This window comes from Diadema setosum, chromosome 8 (assembly GCF_964275005.1).
Source record: "Diadema setosum chromosome 8, eeDiaSeto1, whole genome shotgun sequence".
Classification (NCBI taxonomy): domain Eukaryota; kingdom Metazoa; phylum Echinodermata; class Echinoidea; order Diadematoida; family Diadematidae; genus Diadema; species Diadema setosum.
Genome location: NC_092692.1, coordinates 15,339,628 through 15,354,472, shown reverse-complemented (window position 1 = coordinate 15,354,472; position 14,845 = coordinate 15,339,628). Strand labels below are relative to the sequence as shown.

The following is a 14,845-nucleotide window of genomic DNA, read 5'->3' as shown; positions in this document are numbered from 1 at the left end:
TGACGTAACAGAAGCATACAGAGTTTAACATTATAATCTGGGCATTAAAAGTGTACGCTACCTTCAGGCTTGCAAGAAGATAATGCATATTCATTGATTTACATTATTACATATGCGCGTAAATTTGGATGCGCGCGTTCATCACCTTATAGCAACATCAAGATAACACAGTTGGTGTCAGTGTGACAGATAACTGTTATCTTAGCCGCACTTGCTTGCTGTGCTTTCGTTCTTAATTGACGGAGTTAAGCGAGATATTGCCAATTTTGGAGTTATGGGAACCCGAAATTCCAAACCTGGCCCATGCCCTTCGAGCTCGTCGACTAGAAAGTCGACTGGAGGTATTCAGGGCTGTTTCAAAAACATCTTTTGTTTCAAGAGGCTGAACAGGGTAAGTGAAGTTGGAGTGCGCACTTGTACACTGTAATGTACTAGTACTACATAGTTGGTTGTTTATGGCGATAAAGTCTACCTTAGTTTGTCATTATTTTTCTTCTTAGCCTAATTTCTTCTGCTTTAACACCTACTAATCCTTTTCTTTCTCTCTTTTTTTTGTCATATTGCATTATGATCAACTTCCTCTATTTCACTCTACTTCGAACAGGTGCTGCCTCTGGCAGTTGAGTCAGAGGAGAGTGTCGCCCCGCAGACTGCCGTGACCTCCGTCGTCCGTATGGACGACGTCGAGCAGTCTCATTCCAACGCCAGCCTCCGTTCTACCACACCTAACACCGTGGTCTTCTACACCTCACTGCCAGGTAGTACCGAACAGATCGTGCACACTGGCAGCTCTGCGCCTGGTAAGGAGCCTATCCTCAAACATTTCGTATCATTTTTTTTTTTTTTAATTTGCATTATTGCGTCTACGTGTGTGTACGTGCCTGTTTGTTTGTTTGTTTTTGTTTGTTTTTGTACATGTTTCCTGATCAATTCTAGTGTCTGTGTAGTATGATTGTGTATGTTAAGTGTGTGTGTGTGTGTGTGTACAATGTTTGGGGGGTGAAGAACAGTGTGGATGGCATCATTTCGTTGTTGTTTTCGATCTTACTTTCTGAATGCTGGTGGTTGCTGGAGCGCATTGTGACGTTAGCTGCAATGCGCGTAAGAAATCGTACTGAGTGGCAGCTGCGTCATACACACACACACACACACACACACAAATCCTATGCAATGCTACACACGAGTAACTACTACTAGTACAGTAGCTTGGACCAGCAATGCTGCCAGCAGGTGGCAGGTAAGGTTAAGTTGTACGCAATCGCGACCTAGGTGGATGCGTGGTAAGCTTAGTGAGTTTGATAACAAGACTAGTAGGCCTACCGGCCTATTTGATGGATCTTTGACTGGGTAGTCACGCGGCGGGAACATACAAACAATAACAAACTTGAAGCTGGTTAAATAAACATTGAATGTTCAAAAGATATGGCTATAATAAGTCAAAGTCATCCTCTGTAATCACCGTGTTAGTATCTTCACAGTTTCAACTAATACTTACTAGTAAGTAGTATTAGATGTAGCCTATAATTACTTTTTAGGGAAGTCTGTGAACATGTATATGAATCTTGTTTCGTTTTTCTTCTTTTTGCTTCTTCTTCTTCTTTTCATTTTTTTTTTTTTGTGTGTATGCACGTCATTCTTGTATCAATTTCAGTCACACTGTTACATCAGGCAGGACATCCCAAAATAACTTACATTATTGTGCAACACCCTCTGCTTTCAAAGGCTATTAGTATTATGCTCCGTGTACATCGCTACAAATATAGGCCTACCCTTGTATTCTATGATTGATCTCACTGGAATTTACAGTGTACCTGAGTTTTATTGAATGGATGAATACATACATGATCATATTCATTTGGACATGAACACTTTTAAAAATGCAGATACTTGTTCGACCTTCTCATTATCACACACAGGACCGTAGGTTATTAGGCCTATCAATTGGATATCACAAAGTAACAAAGCGCAACACCAATTTTACTAGCACTCTTCACGTAGACAACCTTCTTAATCTGGACAAAGTCGCTGCCTAAGCAAATGAAGTAGCCCTATAACACTAAGAAATTCTAAGCCCAGAATTGATCTGGTCTGATCAAAAAGACTTCAATTATCGCCTGACTAAGGAAGTCTTTGTCTTACTGTATACTCCAGGCGTGACCTATTCATATAAACTAGTCAGACCGCCCTTGAAATATTGTTCTTGTGTATGGAACGAATCCCCCTCCCCCCCCCCCTCCCAAAAAAAAAAAAGTGTTGGATAAATTAGAAAAGCTTCAATCGGCTCAGATTAGAATGACCAAGTTAAAGGCATAATTTACCATTTGCAGATGAAGCAAAAACCCAGCATGAATGCTTCAAAAAAGTTCTAAAATGTGAGTTATGGATAGAAACAACCAATGTAAAAATTTAAACCAGTATAATCGATCCTAATTATTGTTAAATATACAAAATGTGAACAATAGAACAATAAAGATGTTTCCAGACTTAACAACTGACTAAACCGTCTACAGTTATGGTTTAATGAGAAAAAAAAAATAGTGATCTTCTTATATTTTAATAGGCTTTAATGCAACACATTTATATGGCAGGATGTTTTGTGATATAACTGACCTACACATTTGTCTATGCATCAAAAGTGACATCTTGAACATTTTTAAAATCACTGCTCCCAAAGGTAAACAGGGCCTTTAAGTAGCTATAGATATATGGTACAGCTGTATGACTTGTCATAATATTCTGAGAGACAAGTCTTTGAGACTGAAAGTTTGGGAATTTAACCTCTTCAGGCTTGAGTACAGTTATGTGAACGTGCAGATATGATTCAGGTATTCGGGATTTTACATTTAATGGCTAAATGCATGATATAGTGTTAGTTAGTAGGGGTCTAGCCTCAATCGTTATATATCTAGAACTCGAGTTTGATCCCGCTGCTCTCTAACAGTTACTAGAAATGCATCTACAGGTCTGTAGACTCTATTCAACGCGTTACTCATCTAATGTTTTTAATGTCAATGATCAAGTAGGCCTAGGAATATGTAGGATCTATGTGAGTATGTCTATTACAAAAAACTCTAACGTTAAACATTAGAGTTTTTTCTAGATCCTCTGACAGAAAGAGTTTCTAGCGAGCGGTAGACCCCTAGGACCCTAATTAATAATAATATTTCTAAATTTGTAAAGCTCTATAGGGCATATATTCTACTAAAACATAAAGGATTCTACAGACACAGTCTAACACTTGTTAGGGTCTCGTTCTAGACCTAGGCCTAGCCCTAGATTAGGGCTAGGGTTCTAAAATGTTTCTAGACCAGTTAAAAGGGTTAGGTGTAACGTTAGACTTAGAACTCTTAACTCTTCCAACAAGAAAGCAGTGAATTCCTGGAATTGTCTTTGCTTATAATATTGTCGTACAAGGCGCCTAGTTGCTAGGATCTAGACTCTAAACGTTAGACTCTAGAGTCTAGTTTCTAGAGAGATGGAGATGGTGGGTTGTCCTGTGAGAGTGTAACTGGCATGGGTTGTGCGGATCCCACTGCTTCCTTCCTTGGTCCATTTGGAATGTCAAATAGGGCCTAACGTTAGGCCTAACTGTTAGAAGGTGTCTATATGTTTTGATGTTGGATCCTCGATGAGTTCTTGGTTGGAAAATTCAGATCCTTCCCATAGAATCTAACGGTTACTCGGTTTCTGCCATTCTTTGCTTGATAAGTTGAATGAAATTGCTTTCTTGGAGAGACTTCGCTGACTGCCAGATAAGGTTAGGGCCAGTAGAACTCTAACGTGAATATAGCTAACATGTTACGGCCTTGACGGCTATTAAACTTACCAACAGGCGACAGTTTCGTTGGGTATCCTGACCAATAATCTCGTAGATTCTAGTCGTATCTTTATGACAAAATCCTGTGAAGGCTATCTCTCTGAGTGTCTTCTTTGGTCATAGATAAGTTGTTCTTTTCCGGTTTAGGCCTTCTGACTTCTGTTAGTTAGGACTAGAATTTCTAGGTAGGCTAATAAAAACATGTAACACGTTAGGCCTAACGTCACAGGACAGGCCAGGGCGTCCACACCACCAAAGAGTATCCCTCGAGAGCTCTTTGGTCCACGTCCACACCACACCACCATCCACGTCACGTCACCACGGCATCATCACACACCCCTGAAAAAAAAAAAAGCCCTCCAAAAAAAAGTAAGTATCGGTACGCCCTAGTCGATATTACACTTTTGTCGGTGTTCGATCGATTCCGATTACATAATTTCGATTTTTCGATCATTAGCCCTGCTTGTGGCCGGCTCGCGCGTGTGTGAAGCACTGGTGTGAACGCGTACACACGATCGAGTACGAGTAGGCCTACAAGTACTGCAGCTAGCATGATGAGCATGATCGATCCTCCTGTGCGACGACTCATGCAGCATGCAATCAATGCGCGTATGAGTCTGTTTTTTATGTTGTTGTTTTGATTGTGTGTATAAAAAAGAAATAAATACACGTGTAGAATAAAAAATGACACTCTCCTCTACCCGCGTGCGTCAAACCTCTGTTATTGTTCGTAAAATGAGAGCAGATTAATCCAATGGGGGTGGGGGTACAACTGTACTTGTGGAAAGATTTGGACACCGATGCCATACCAGGCTTCTTCAGATCATGACGTCATTATATTTTAGACACGCATATCAGTAAAAAGCCATATCAGAATATGCAATATGACCATTTCCAAACAAAACATCATTCAAATCTGATAGCGCTCTTTGCAACTCCTCTCAAATTCCTTCCTAGACATGGTAGGTGAGTGCACGTGTCCTACCGCACAATCCATCTTTTTCCAATTTTCATTTAGCGCTGATGGGTGCTTCACACATCGCACACACAAACACACACACACACACACACGAACACGCACATACATATGCATACAGATACAATTGTATCCACTCATCACGTCTCCATTTACCCCCCCCCCCCCAGAAAAAAAAAAAAAAACCTGACAAATCTCTTCAGACGAAAGTCTTTGAGTAACTTCTTGACATAGGAATTAAAAAGTATGCGTGTAGAATAATCGCGCAACCGGACGAGCACAAAGTCACGTAAAAATGTATTTTTGTACACAGAATCACATCAGTGCCGAGACGTGCTTGACCTTCCGACCACCATCTCGGATGATGACGAGCACGTCGTCGATTCCAGCATCGACGCCGGCCAGCGGGCGAGCGAGGATGTCGAACGCACAGAGGTCGTAGACTTTGTCGAGGACACCAACACCTGTACCGAAGACAAGGTCTCCAGCGAGGAGCCGGAGGGGAAGGAGGAGCCGGCTGAAGCACCAGATGCCGCACCACAGGTAAAGGATGCAGGGAGCGTATAAACTAGCCTTTTGTCAAGGCCCTCTCGCTGTATGGTGAAGAGAGCCCAGCTGAGTGGGGTTGCGCGAGGGCCTTTTGAGATCTGCTTCGCATCCTTTTGTTAGCCCTTTGAATTACCGACTTTTGCTCCCCGATTTCGGGAGCAAAAGTCGGGGTCCAATCAGCGTGTCTGTCTGCTCGAACCCGATTTGAATAGAGCAAATGCACGCCGCTGCCGCAGACCTCACAGAACTCTACACACAGAGTGTGTAGAGTTCCGTGGCAGACCTCCTCGGGTGGTCAGTGATGCATGCGAACAGGCATGACCACCAAGGCTGAGGATGCGGGGAGCGCGCCATTCCATTGGTTGACCGGAAGCCATTAAAATGAGTATTCAGAAGGGTTCACGTGTCATGAATAATAATGTGTGAAGCAGATCTCAAAAGGCCCTCGCGCTGGCGCGCTCGGCTGGGCTCGCTTCGCTCGCCCATTACAGCGAGAGGGCCTTGACAAAAGGCTACGTATAAACCAGCTTGGACGACAGTGTTCAAAAAATGGATGAATTAGTGACAGAGAATGAATTAAGAAAACAATTTCAGTGAACAAAATATACGAATGAAACAGGAGAGGAAACTATCGCAGAAAGATTGGAGCAGAGGGTAACTGACAGAAAATGCACTAGCTATCAGGTAATATAGGAGTATCGGTGATTGGAAAGAAAATGATAGTCAAACCATGCAAAGAGGAATACATGTAGAACGTTAAAATAGGTTGAAGATTGAAAATGTAGTTTGCATAACTTTCAGTGGTCATCTGTTTGCCTGAAGATGCTTAAAGGTGCTATTGAGCTGATTGTGATCTCGGTATATCAAAAGAAACATGATATGTCTTTTTAAATCAATAATTCAATTAAATTCAATTACATACCCCCCCCCTCCACACACACACACACACACACACACACACACACACACAATAATACACAATAATCTAGTACGATAGAGAAATAATAGTATTTCGTTGCGTATAATCACAACTTCTTTGCGATTTATTCCAACTTTATTGCTAAAATCTGCCCGTATATACTTTGACGTTTTACAATCTTGGTTTGAAAGTCTCAGGAAACAATTGATCAGATTAAAATAAGTCATTAGCATCAGTTCATTTAATGATAAATCAATTCATGTACGCATATAGAACAGAGCTTTGTGATCAAATACCTTAACAGCAGGAGCTGTGCGTGATGAGCATCGATACTCCAGAGAGCAGAACTTCACTGGAGACGATCAACCCTCAGACAGAGGAGACAACTCCAGCAGAGGCGGAAGAGGAGATCGCTTCTACCTCGAATGCTCCTTTTGTCAAGGAGGATGATCTCGTAGTCGAGAGCCTCGACGACTCGGAGGATGAGGAAGCAAAGGCCCACTCAGGAGGTATACGGAGCAAAAATAACAACTCTTGCATTTGTCTGGAGCAAATTTAATTTCATTATGGCTCAAGGGTGTGTTCGACTTCTGGTTGACATTTAAAAACCGATTCTCTATAACTGAGATGCAATTGATTGGTTCCCACTTATCTCCCATAGCAAGCAATTTAGAATTTCGTGTTGAATTCCAATCTTACGCATGCATGCTTCTCTGACTATTAATTCATGTTATGTTAAAAAAAGGAAGAAAGTATCAGCAGTATTTTTCGCATTATTTTTAGTGTTTGCCCTTTGACGTTGATACCTCGAATTCACTTCCAAAATACTTAATTTCGTATCATCTAATTTAAAAAAAAAAAAAATTGCAAGTCTTTAGCAATCACTTACATGCGCTGCCTTCCATGCATGTACACATTGTGATTCAATAAATGGAAAGAAATATATCTTTTTTGACAGTCAATAAAATAATATGCCTCGTTCTTTGTTTTCTCTCTTTCTTCCTATTTTTTCCTCGCCCTTTGCCATTTTTTGTTTCCTTTCTTCTTCCCCTCTTACTATTATTATACTGAACTACAACTTAATTCTTCATCTTCTCTTTCATTGTAAGTTGTTCATTCTACTTTCTTCTCTTCTTCTTCTTTTAAATCGTATTCTCCCATGTGAATGACATTCCTTCTCTCTTTGTCTATGTTCTCGACCTTAATCTCCTGTTGTCTAGTTGAGAGCCTTGCTGACTCTGGATTGGGTTCAAGTTCTCCAACGATGCTCGACATCAACTACGAACCCGACTTCGAGCCCGAGAGCCCGCCGGACGAACATGACTACGACGTCGATAACATCGAGGGCGAGGACGGAGACGGAGACGGAGAATACCTGTATCCATCATACTCGGATTCCGACTCGTTCGAATCCTCCTCCGATAGCGACGATGAGGCGGAGATGAGGAGATTGCTGATCAGGGATAGCGATGACGAGGTTGACTATAGGTACATTTCCTCCGACTCGGACAGTGACTTCGACTCTGACGACGAGGATTACAGCTACAGGAGCAGGGAAAATGGCATTCCAAGATACCAGTCGGAGATGGCTATTGCAGAATGGAGGGAGGGGGTCGCGGTGTGTTTTTTTTACTTCATCGTCAGTGCTCGTGTTCCTTTTTTGTGGTGTTGCATGGTTCTTTTTCTCTATATTTGGTCATTGCATGACATATAAAGCTTTTTTGCTTTTATGCTTGTACAGCAGGCCTCATGAAAAGGAAGCGAAACATAACGAAATGATGATGGATGAATCTCTATGAATAATGCATATCATAATATAGTTCTTGACCATCGTGTTAAAAGAGTGAATGTTTGCATGATGAATAACCACACCATTAAATGCTTGAGCTAGTTTCCCGTTTGCCACGTTATTTGTCCCGATTTCCACTTTAGATAATGAAATAATGACAAGTGTTTGATTGTGCTTTTGCGAACTTAAAGTTCTATATGGTAAATAATGTACGTATAAATGATGTAATTTACAGAGATCAATACTGTATTGATTGCGATAATCTGTCAGACTAAACGTTGACCATGTTGTTGTTGCTGCTGTATAATCATCAGGCTTAGAATGTTAGCAGCGGTCAGATTATTTTATACTTTATACTTTATACTTTATTTCATCTCATTGCTTCACTGCACAAACAGCAGAGTCAATCGGCAGCTGACCTTGCCGACGAGATCAGCTACGTCTTGGAGCACGAAGCAAGTGTGTCACCAGAAGACCTCCTTCGACGGGCAATCAGGAATTCATGGATGAATCGAATGGGCATCATTGATTAGCTCGCTCGGCGCCGGCCGAGGCGGCAGTGGGGGCAAAGGAACATTGGACGGTGTCATTTGAAAGGTACTTTTGTACAAAATCTGCTTTAATAGTCAATGTTAGTCGGATGAGAATCTAAACTTACTATCCCTATCTACAGTTGTATTTCCAGCCTAACTGATCACAAATGATGACATTCTCCTGTGTTCAGTTATCCCTCTCAGTTATATAAAAATGCAGGTTCCATGCTAAAATAAAATAAACTGAACTGAGCTGAACTGAACTATATACAGATATATTATATGTAAAATCATTATCTATACTTACATTATTTTCAAATTCATGTTGTGTATTGTGTAATACTAGCTGCTAATTCCATATGGGTTTTTTTTTCTACTTTTGTAATACCCTTGTTCACATTCTAATCGTGACATTTGTCATTGCTTGCATTTTTGGAATCAAAATTTGAATTAATATTTGTTTGAATACAGAAATAAACCAAAAACCATGCCAAACCAAATTGTTCACGAAAGAAATCCAAATTACCATAGCCTATAGAGGGGCCTGCTTGTCCTCCTGATATGTTGTAGCTTCCCCGACAATTGTTTCTTATGCAGCTCATGGAACTTGCTAATATGACTATGCAAATTAGGTTGTAAGGGAGGGAGTTCAAAGTTTAAACAATGTTAACAAATTAAGAGTTTTAAAAAATAATAATAAAACGTTGTTGTTTATGACTTCATTATTATAGATTTCAAAGACTGAATACCGGTACTCATCTTTGTCCTTTTGACCGTGCTGGAGAGCCACTAAGATTCATTATTCCCTATGAATTTGCTCTTGTACGCCACCATAGCTATAAGGGAAGATGGCTGTCACAAGGAGCAAACGTGGTCAGGGAACTCGTGGGTCGACCGTACGTGGTAAAACACCTCAGAAAAAGGCTGGAAGGACGAAATGTGATCAGAAAGCTCCATCCAAAGGAGGACGGAAAGATGAAAGAACTAGTGACAGTGGTGAATCAGTTCGAAAAACTGAAGTAACAAACGATGGCATGCGTGAAAGCAAAGTAGCCGCCTCGGCCAGCGGAACCGCACCTGCCCTCTCCCCCGCTGGGGCAGGGGACGGACTTGAGGAAGATGCGTCATCACATGCCGACGACGCGCGGAGTTCAGATACAGAAGAGGAAACTAATGACTTTCCATTATTCGTCGTTGACTCTAAACCAGACTTCAAACTAATAATGGATAAAAACAGCGATGACGACGAGGAAGAGGAGGAGGAGGAAGTCACCGGACTTAAATTCACAATCGACAGAAAAGGAAAAACTTACTCAAGATTAAGTGAAACAGCTGACAGAGAATTGAATGCTGTGGAACAAGGCCTCAATTTGCAGTCTGGTGACAGTACAAAAAAGGCCAATTCTTATTCACTGGGCCCTTTTTCTAAGCACAAAGGAAATGCTAAATCGGGAAAAAGGAAGGAAAAGTAAGTCACATGAGTGAGCATTTCATTTGCAAGTTGCCTAGCTGTATCATCATCATATAAGTAAGTAGGCTTCAATCATGTCAAGCACAAAACTCAATTGTGTGTCATTCTATATTCAAAGAAAAGGGAAAGTAGGCCCTAGACACCCTAATCCTATAATCAGATAATGCATGTAGTAGTAGGGTCTACTCAAAGAGCAATGCTTTGTTAACTAATACTAATAGTAAATAAGTGCTGGTGACTCACTGTGGCTGCCGCCGTGGAATAGCTACAGTTGACACATTTCTTTCTGAGCATGTTACTATTTAACGTACAACATTAAGCAATCCTCTTGCTTTACTACTAACATCAATTACCATGAAGTCGCCACTACCTAAAGTCGCCAGACATTCTCATTGCATGTAACGCGCGCTGCTATTGGAGATCAGCTAGGGCGACGGATTTTCATGCTCTCAAAAGACATTTCTAATTCACCTTTTTCCTCCATAAAAACACAAATGATTCTAATCCAAATTTATGTTATCATATGAACAGGTGACAAAACCTTTTTTAATGCGAGAATGTTTTTGATTTCGAAAGGATTGAAGGTACAGTTGGCAGATTAACACAGTTTTTCGAACGCGATGATGCGCAATGCATCTTACATTGAAGTGTGTGTATAACACACCCGCTAATAATACGTAGCCCGCTAATAATACATAGCGCGCTATGGGCGGCGGACTACTTGCCTATTGACTGTTAGTTAGTTCGCCAACCCAGGAGTGATAGGAAATACACACAAGTGGCGACTATACGGTAACTGACATTACATGTAGATCTACTAATACTGGTGCAAGGCTCAGTCAGGCAACAGTGATAGTCTGCAAAGATTTGTATAAGAACTAGATCTCCACTTACTACATAAATGTTCAGAGACCCATCACTATTAATGTACCTTTGCGATTTGTGTATATTATCTATACCTTGACCCTGAACATGAAGAGCTGCTGCCTTAGAAGCACCTTGTGTGATAGATGTCGGCTTTGACTTGGGAGACAGCTACATCAGCCTGGATGGAGGGGACCCAGCATCCAGCAAGGCAGCAGTGGAGAACATTCTGTTGAAGAGTCAGAAGGATAAGGTCAGCATATATGTATGGTCTGCGACCAAGACTTTGTTCAATAAAGTAATACATGGATGCTAACTGGCTGGTTACAATACTATATATGTTAGTCAACATCAACACATACTGTAAAAGTATTGCTATTGATATTGGTTATGTACCGTGATTTGCTTCATTTGATTTCACAGAAAGTAATTTGTATGAAATTAGGAATGTTGTTTTGTTTGTTTGTTTGTTTTATGTTTGTTTTGATACTGACCTTTCATACCTAAACAGGAAAAAGGAAGACAACAAACTTACATCTAAGCCTTTGAAAGTTCCACTGTTGGCACACCTTGATTAATACCTTGCATTGTCCTGTGATAAGGTTTGAGTACAGCAAAATCAACAGGATGGCATTTGCTGTGCCATCCAGTGCAAAATCATGAATTTCTGTGCCATTCCTTTTCATTAAAACTAAAAATAATTTCCCACAATTGCATGATCATTTAAACTTGAACAGGTAATATGTGTCAGGAAAATTGGTCGATTTTTGACTATCTGATTTGCCAGGTACTTCTTGCTATCAATTACAATTAAGCTGTGTAATAGCTGATGTTTTCTAATTGCATGTATTGACATTGTGAATGATTGTTATTCACACAGTTAATCAAGAATAGTGTGCTGACTCCAGACTTTGAGAAACGGCACGCCACACCATCTTACTACCCAGCAGCTCGTCAAGAGAAGAAAAGGAGAAAAGTAAGTTTGTTTGTTTGTTTGTTTAAGCGTACGCAGACAAGATTCAACTTGGACTTGACTTCTGTGGGTATGGGGTTTGTGAGTTGTTTTTAAGTTAAGGAAATATGCATGCTAAGGAATTTGATCAGCAAGTGATCCAGCAGTTTGTGCTTTGCTAACCCACAAGATATTAACAATCAAATTCTAATGATAACAGCTTTATAGAGGGAAGACTTCTTATGCATACTGGAATATTTGTATTTCATTTGCAGACTTAAGAGCAAGGATGTACTCCTTGCTTGAATTCCCTACATCATGTTGTTCCAATTGAGTAAGCTTTGATTACAGTGCCGGTCATGATAAGTCACCTCATAACATCACACAGGATTAAAGCCACGATGCCAATTTGTGGGAGCATGCATTGTCAAATTTTTACAAGAGTTTACACAAATAGATATTGAGTAGTCCCTTTAACATGGCCTCTCCTCACAGCAAGAGCGCGAGTCATCAGCAGGCCCAGGCTGGTTCGACATGAGGGCCCCAGAAATGACAGAAGAGCTGCGCAACGACATCAAGGTCATCCGCATGAGGTCCACCCTGGACCCCAAGAGATTCTACAAGGGCAACGACACGGCTGCTCTGCCAAAGTTTGTGCAGGTCAGTTCTCTCTCCATTCACACATTGAATGAGTAATATATCACCCTTGTGCATTGTATTTTATTACTGAGAGCAAAATGTGTATAAGACTTTCATTTTGAGTTTAATGTTTTGCTCTGCTTTTGTTGTGAAAATCTTCTCTTGGCCAGGAAATTAAAGTTCAGGTATCACTTTATTCTCTCTAAATGTCCTTCTATTGATTGAGTTAATGAAAAAAAAAAAGAAGACTGCAATATATAGGACATTCTAAGCTTAGAGTGAGAAAAATCTCATCAGTAGAAAAAAAAAATTTAATGTAGGAATGTCTCTTCCCCCTTTATGGTTGTCCAAAGCTTAATGAGGCCTATTGATCTCAGTTATCTGAGTACCGGTATCTGTTGCCTCTAAGAGCACAAAGTTCTGCCTACCTAGAACAGTAGTGTATTGAAGCCATCTTCTCATTTGTAACTATGGCATGGTGATTTGAAACTGTGTAGATTGTCATTTTGTTGAACAGCACATACAGCACAAAATTATATGACAAGGTCATGGATGGAATTCCCAACTGAGTGGTAAACATGATGTGGTGTGATGGACTCTTATTTTTGACTTTATGTATTACCACAAAGAAAATCTTATTCTGAGTACATGTATATTGGACCTTTGCTTGTAAAACCAATGTCCCTACTCTTTAGTTTAAATATGATATATGTAGACTATTTGATGAGTGTACTGGCATTCAGACTTGTTTCTATTTTGAATTAGTGATGGGCTATTGATTTCACTTGCCTCCTTTGGTCCTCATCAATTCTTGTATGTTACCTGGGCTACTAAAGTAAAGCAAACTTGACCATTATTGTTGTTTGTGTGTTTTGTTTCCTTCCATAACATTTGCTCTGCACTTTGACCATTTGTACTGACCAGGTTGGCACAGTAGTGGACAGTCCTCAGGACTTCTACCACTCCCGCATCCCGAAGAAGCAGCGGCAGCAGACCTTGGTTGAGGAACTTCTGACTGATGCGGACTCCAGGAGGTAAGTGGATATGTCGGTCAGTGAAGTCTCTTGTCAGGGACAAAATGCAGTAACGGGAATCTGATGGTGTAAAGTTTTTCTTTCCTTTCACAACCATGTATAAGGAGACAGCATCACGGGTGTGAAAGTTTAGCTTTGAAGCTGATTTCTGCCTTGCTTGGTTTTTGATTTTCAGCTTATCTTAAGCATTTTGTGCACTTCCTCTCTACAAAAATATAGGGGTTTCTGTGACATCAGCTGTTTTCAACTCTTTTTATTGGTGTCACTCATACTCCTGCAGCATGCTTTGCATGAATCAGTGAATATTTAAACTAGAAAATGCCAGGAGACTGAAATGTGATAATGAGATGACAGAGCTTGTACATTTGTCTGAGTGTTTCCTGATCCCTCATGACCATGAAGAATTGTACAGAGTGTATGTATGTGAGAGTACTTCCTTGTCCTCAGGAAAGAGTGATACTTGCCAATATTTTTGTACATCTGCCATGCTGTGTTTGAGTTTGACAACTGCATTGCAAAAACAATACATTGTGATATTCATCCATAAATTCTCTTCAAATCAAACTGTTCTTCACTGTAACGCTGCATCAAACAATGAATCCATAAGTGTTATAACTTGTTGTTAACAGTGAGACTTCTGTCAATTCTCTCCCTTCATCATATTTTTCAGTTACAACAAGAGGAAATACATGGAGTTGCAAGAAAAGTTCCGCTCCTTCACGAGGGGAGGCAAAAAACACAGAGGCCGGAAGAAGATGGGTGGAAAGAAGAGATAGTAGCAGAGCAAACTCAACAGCCTCCAGAAAACAGATAATGCCTCCTTAAAATACCATCACCCCGGCCTTTCAAGTTACCCTGGATTGAAACAGAGATAGTGCAGATTTGAGACTTGCAACTCCCCCATCAAGCATCCAGTGAAAGAGTAGGAGGATATTATATTCCACCCCACCCCTTACCCAGTTCTTGAAGCGATGTATCTTCTGCAGCCTCCAAGGACCTGAGATGAATTTTCACGCACAATACTAGTTTGAGACTTGCAGTGACCTATCCTGTACGTGGTAACAGCAGGAGAAACATCAGATCAGCCTCTCGTCCTCCACCCCTGGGCCAACTGTTTCCCCTTTGGCCTCCCCTGCCCCTTTTGGACCTTGCTCATCTGGACAGTTAGGCCATCCATTCTACCAGCCATTATTGTTGGGGCATTCCAAATCAGCTGTTTGACCCCCTTCAAGAGAACACACTCATAATTCCTTCAAGTTTCTTTAGAGCAGGAGGCCTGGAGATGCATATCAGACTCTCAGA

General features: G+C 40.8%; 1 protein-coding gene across 1 annotated transcript; it reads left to right on the top strand.

The window, feature by feature from the left end:
* The first annotated feature begins 9,438 nt into the window (after positions 1-9,438).
* Positions 9,439-14,359, top strand: LOC140232069 (deoxynucleotidyltransferase terminal-interacting protein 2-like). Its single transcript, XM_072312220.1, has 6 exons — positions 9,439-10,051; positions 11,033-11,171; positions 11,799-11,894; positions 12,366-12,530; positions 13,434-13,543; positions 14,214-14,359. The coding sequence occupies exons 1-6, from the start codon at positions 9,618-9,620 to the stop codon at positions 14,317-14,319; spliced, it is 1,050 nt and encodes a 349-aa protein (XP_072168321.1). The 5' UTR covers positions 9,439-9,617; the 3' UTR covers positions 14,320-14,359.
* The last annotated feature ends 486 nt before the right edge of the window (positions 14,360-14,845 follow it).

Excerpts from the sequence above, each read along its gene's own strand:
- LOC140232069 (XM_072312220.1), top strand. The coding sequence starts at position 9,618 with ATGCGTGAAAGCAAAGTAGCCGCCTCGGCCAGCGGAACCGCACCTGCC. Across the intron at positions 10,052-11,032 it reads TCGGGAAAAAGGAAGGAAAA|AGCTGCTGCCTTAGAAGCAC; the intron begins GTAAGTCACATG and ends CTGAACATGAAG. Across the intron at positions 12,531-13,433 it reads CTCTGCCAAAGTTTGTGCAG|GTTGGCACAGTAGTGGACAG; the intron begins GTCAGTTCTCTC and ends TGTACTGACCAG.